Source organism: Mustela putorius, unplaced genomic scaffold, assembly GCF_011764305.1.
Source record: "Mustela putorius furo isolate JIRA1106 unplaced genomic scaffold, ASM1176430v1.1 tig00000275_pilon_pilon_pilon, whole genome shotgun sequence".
Lineage (NCBI taxonomy): Eukaryota > Metazoa > Chordata > Mammalia > Carnivora > Mustelidae > Mustela > Mustela putorius.
This window is the reverse complement of record NW_025421341.1, coordinates 33,347,236-33,352,618: the sequence shown is the minus strand read 5'-3', so window position 1 is coordinate 33,352,618 and position 5,383 is coordinate 33,347,236. Positions and strand designations below refer to the sequence as shown.

Below are 5,383 nucleotides of genomic sequence, written 5' to 3'. Positions count from 1 at the left end.
CTACAGATTGAACTTGTAGGTTCCCACCCCACTGCACAGAAGGCCGTCTACGCTCAGGGCAGCTGGGGAACAAGTCCTTCAGGGCAGGGCCACAGTGTTCCTCCTGCTCTCTGCCAGGACCTGTTGGTGCGCTTCCCTTAGCCAAGCCCCTGCTGGGCTCAGATGTCCTGATGCTACCCTTGCCCCCGGCCTGAGTGTCTTTTTCCCCAGAACCTCGGCTTACTGTCTGGTCTCCCCACAGCACAACAACCCCCCACCCCAAAAGATGGTTGTTGATCCTGGAGCAGCGCCAGTGGTTGTCAGGTGTTAAGTCCAGGACCTGAATGAGAGGAGTAAGAATGTGCCCTTACACCCCTTTTGGGGGTGAAGTAACAACTTTGTGCTTCAATTCTCAAGGCCAGAGAATACCCTCCCGAAGGCCACCCCGTTATTCTGATGACTGCTCATTCTTTTTCCCCTCACCCACCACCTTGTTCCTCCCCAGTAGTGCTCCCTTTGTTCATTTGCAGCCTGCACCGGGCCACTTGCCCAAGGTGGGCTGGCGCACTCCAGCCCACACGCAGACTTCCGGGAGGCGGGGGTGTCTCAGCCACTGCTTCCCTTTTGCCGGGAGGGTGAGGGAGTGGGTGGGGGTATGGAAATGGGACTTTTCCCTAAGTGCCTGCCTTGGACCTTTCCTTTCTTCCTCTTGCCGGTTTTTTTGTTTTTGTTTTTTTTGTGTGTGTGTTTTTTTTTAAAATATTTTATTTGACAGAGATCACAAGTAGGCAGAGAGACAGGCAGAAAGGAGGAAGCAGGCTCCCTGCCTAACACCCTGGGATCATGACCTGAGCTGAAGGTAGATGTTTTAACCCAGTGAGCAACCCAGGCGCCCCTCCTCTGGCAGTTTTATCCAAAGCTGGAGTGCGCACTTCTATCACTGTCTCAGCCTCAGCCCCCCAGTGTGCAGGTCTGACCTTCTACCCCACCGCAGCACCACCTAGATGCCTGGGGCAGAGGGTCCCACCTACAGAGAAGAGGTGCTGCCAGGAGGATTTGCCCACAGGACCGTTTATATTGTGGCAAAGAGGAAGGCTGGAGCAAGTAGGGAAAGTCAGTCCTCTTTGGCAATGTCTCCACCAAAGTCTGTCATTATAATCGTGGTGATTGCTAACACGGAGCACTCAAGTGCGCGTCACACAGTTGACTCATTAACTCATGTCGCCCTCAGAGCAGCCTGATGCAGTTGGTACTGTTATCATTGACATTTTCCCAATAAGGAAACTGAGGCACAGGGCCATGAAAGTAGCACAGTTAGAATATAGAGCAGGGTTCGAGGCAACTTGGTCCCCAATGCCAGGCTCTTATAACGCTTTAACACGCAAAATGGTGTTGGTGCCCCCTCCCCCGCCCGGTCAGGTAGGTGTGAGGCCCAGGCCAGGTAATGAGGTATTTGATTTCCAAAGCCTCAGTGATTGGTGGGGGAGAGAGAGCAAGGGGGCCAAACCCACCAGAGCTAGGGAGAACAAGGGCCTCTGTCTTGGCTGAGCCGCCTGGGAAAGGAGCCAGCAAGGAGGGGCCGGGGTCGGGGAGGGGCAGAGCTGGAGAGACGGAACCCTGAGGACCAGGCTGAGCCCAGGATCCAGCCATGCCTCCTTGGCAATTGTGCTTCTTGGCTAATCCCTTCAGCTGATCTGGTTTGAGTTTGGTTCCTGTCCCTTCAAACTTTCCTTTGGGTTGGCAGTGTCTCTCTTGGACCTTGCGTGCCAGACAGTGGCACTTACCCAGTTCAAAAATTATTTGGGGAAAGCTTTTGGGGTCTACCCTGGTGGTATTATCACCTACCTGTCCTCTGCTCTGGGTTCAGGTCAGGTTGACCTGGTCGCCGCCCTCTCCAACTGAGCGCGTCTCAGGCCTTCCTCAGCTGGTGTTGCTGTCCCCTCTATGAGGGGACACCAGGGCTTCTCTGTTTCCACATATGACTCAGTTGATCCTCTGAAGACCCTGGTTACTGGGATCTGATCAACAGTCTTCCTCCTCTGAAGCTTTTGCTTCAGTTCATGTCTCACCAATGGAAAGTGGCAGCTCTTTGAGAAGACAGGGTAGACACCCCTGGTCTGTCTTTGCACCCCCTTGGAGCCTGGCAACCCACTTTCTCCTGGGAGCCTCCTGCAGGGTAAGGGTGACAAAGGCTTGCCTCTGGGGCCCTGGTGACATCAATCACTATGCCGGCCAGGTATGTCCCTCTAAAGAGAGCAGCTCGGCTGCTGCCCCTAAGAGATGCAGAAATCCATTTTTTAATCCATTAATTTTATCTTAAAATCTCCTGTTTTTAAGTGTTAGCAATTAACACACAATTTGAGAAACACCGTTCTGGGGGCACAAATATATTGGTGGGTGGGTTTCAGCCCAGGGCTCCTACTTGCGGACAGCTGAGTGAAGGAAACCATGGCTAGGGCTGAGGCAGGAAGCTGTGCAGGGTGGGACCCGCATTTGGCACTGGGACAGGAACAGGAGTGGGGTTGATGGGCTGCTCAGCGAGTCACATGACTGGTGTGGCACCGTGTCCGGCCAGAGGGCAGGCTAGTGGCTTTATGAAACAGGTGCTCCCTTTGCCACATAGACATTTATAAAGAAACCTGGGTCTGGGGTGGCCAACTCGTCACAGTCTGCCTGGGATTTTCCTGGTTTTAAATCTGAAAGTCCCACATCCTAGGAGCCTTCTCAGTCTCAAGCAAACCATGATGGTTGACCTAGATCCCTCTTCTGGCTGTGTCTCCTGCCTGCTGGAGGAGAGTCATGGCAGCCAGAATGTGTGAGCTCGGTGAGTACCAGACACCACGTGTTAGGCTCTGCGTTGTTTCTCTTGCATCTCCTGAACATTGTCATGGTGTAGATTACTTTTCTACCCTGTTGGATGAGAACCGTTCAGAGGGTGAAGCAACTTGTGCCGGGTCAGTGACAGCACTGGGGTGTGAACGGATATTGGTCTGGCTCTGTCCTCTCAACCCCACTGGGGGGCCCAGCCTGTCACACCAGCAGGACCCCCCAGCCTGCAATGCCAGCAGACCCCCACTCAGCCTGCCATGCCAACAGGTCATGCCTCCGGCCCACCACACCAGAAGGCCCTGGGGAAAAGTCAGGTCTCACTTCCTCAGGAACCCACTTATCTGGTTGGAGGTCCAGCCAAGGTCAATGTTTGCAAGTCTGAAGCCCCCACGCTAGGCCCCCCAGTCCTGCCCCACCCCCCGTCCTGCCAGGCTCTTCTCTTTCTGGATTCAGCGCCCACCCCCCCCCCCGCCCCAACCCAACAGGACAACCAGGGAAGCCCTCAGGGGGTCACCTTTCTGCACTTAGAAAATAAACGCTCGCCAGTGCTTTATTGCCTAATCTGGGGAGAGCCCGCCAGGGCAGGGGTGGGTGAAGGAGCAGGAACAAGGGGGCCGGGGTTCTCAGGGGCTGCTGAGCCAGTTCTTTGGGGCTCCTTGCGTGGGGTCTAGTCAGAGTTTGGACTGGGGTGACTGGGAAGGAGGTGGGTGGTCAGGAACCGCATGGCCGAGCGCACGTGCTCTAGGGTCCTCTGCTCCACCCTCCCCAGCATGAGGGTGACAGAGCGCAGGGCCAGGCTGGGTCCTGCCATCAGCCCAGAGGAGAAGGTTCTCCCCAGGATGCTGGAGACGGAGCGCAGGCTGGGCCCAGTGCTGTGCAGCAGGTCCGTCACGGAGCTGTGGCCAGAGGCCAGGAGGGCCGTGGCCATGCCCACAGGGGCCTCAGACCACACTAGGACGTCCGCCAGGGAGCTGATGGACCCCTCACCTCCGCCCAGCAAACTGGTCATGGAGCGCATGTAGGGGTTCTCCTCGCTGGCCATGTAAAGCCTGGGGTCTAGGGACATCCTGCCCAGGGCCACACCTTGGGGGCTGGGTGAGGGTGGGGTGCTGCCTCCTGGGGAAGGAGGCAACTGCAGAGCCTGCAGGTCGTCTGAGCTGTCCTCCAGATCCCCTTCAGTCACTGCCTGGGACCCGGCTCCTGGCAAAGCTTCAGTGTCAACGCTCAAGGCCTCCAGACCATCAGGTCCCTCCTCAGCGGTGTCAGTGGTGTTGGTGGCCTGACTACCACGCAGATAGTCCATGTCTGCGGTGTTCATGATGGGCTGAGCATCCACAGTCCCGGGAAACTGTACCTCAGCCCCTGGGATGACTGGAGTTAATTCTTGTTCTCCGCTGGGGACACCTGTCATTTGTAGGGTCTTTTCTTCCATCAGGGAGTCCCGTTGAGAGCTCTGAAGACTCTGAGTTACACTCAAATCTTGCCCCAGGTCATCACATGCTGGGTCCTGGGGGCCCGTGGACACCGGCAGACTGCTTGAGGCTTCCCTGGGCTCCTGGCTATGTGTTCCAGCAGCTTCAGGCTTGTTCTTGTCCCCAGATGCTGATGTGGGTTTGGAGGTCAATGACTCAATGGAGGGCCGATCTACATCATGCTGTTCAGGGGGCGCTCCAGCACCATCAGCCACAGGGGCCTCTGTGGGGAGGGGGACCTGATTTGCGGACCCCTTTGTGAGGCTGTCTGTGGATCTGCCATTGCCATGTGTGGGGATGCTGGCAACTCTGGCCTCTTCTGAGGGTCTGCTGGTCATTTAGGCCCTCCGTCACTTGTGCTGTTGAGGGAGTGACCACGGCCCAGCTCTCCTTGTTCGGGTAGTGAGGTCACAGGGGGCTGTAGGCAGCTGGTGATGTCATAGGTAGCTGCACAGCAAAGGTCCTGAGCCTCTGAGTGGCTGCCCCAGTGGGCTGGGTCCACAGGACAATTTATTTACTTATTTATTACAAAGTTCATTTATTTATGTGTGTGAGAGAGAGAGTGAGAGAGAGCACGCACCACCATGGGGGAGGAAGAGAAGCAACCTTCCTGCTGAGCAGGGAGCATAATGCGGGGCTCGATCCCAGGACCCTCCAATCATGATCTGAGCCGACCAGGGGCCCCACGGGACAATTTATAGCTGAATTTGCAGGTATATATGGAGAGAAAGGCAAATGCTTTGGCAAAAGAGCAGAGGTGTGTGTAAAGGGGCAGGTGCACCTGGTGCCCGGAGCAATCCGGGGACCCAGAGGGAGATTTATGATAAATGTTAGAAGGAGCCAGTCGCGGCATCTCTCTGTCCACTCTGGTGACTCAGGACCCGGATTGGGCCAGTCTTTCTGCAGAGAGTCAGTTTCCCCGCAGTGGTGAGCAGAATTAAATACTGTTCAGGATAGACTAACTACATAGCTAAGTTACGAAGAATGAGAGATCCCCGGGTTCTAGAAGGGTAAGCTTAACCAGAAGTGGAGGTGGGGACTGAGGTGAGTATAGGCTGAGGTCGGGGGTTTGGGACTTTCTAATGTTGTCAAAACAGGAGCTT

The 5,383-nt window shown here is 55.8% G+C and overlaps 1 protein-coding gene across 1 annotated transcript; it reads right to left on the bottom strand.

Moving 5' to 3' along the window:
* Window positions 1-3,333: 3,333 nt before the first annotated feature.
* TEX44 (testis expressed 44) lies at window positions 3,334-4,659 on the bottom strand. The gene has a single exon (XM_004773458.2). It carries the CDS (start codon window positions 4,616-4,618, stop codon window positions 3,476-3,478), a length of 1,143 nt encoding a protein of 380 aa, XP_004773515.1. The 5' UTR covers window positions 4,619-4,659; the 3' UTR covers window positions 3,334-3,475.
* Between the last annotated feature and the right edge of the window lie 724 nt (window positions 4,660-5,383).

Bases quoted from the DNA above. Each gene is read 5' to 3' on its own strand.
- TEX44 (XM_004773458.2), bottom strand. From the start codon at position 4,618: ATGACCAGCAGACCCTCAGAAGAGGCCAGAGTTGCCAGCATCCCCACA.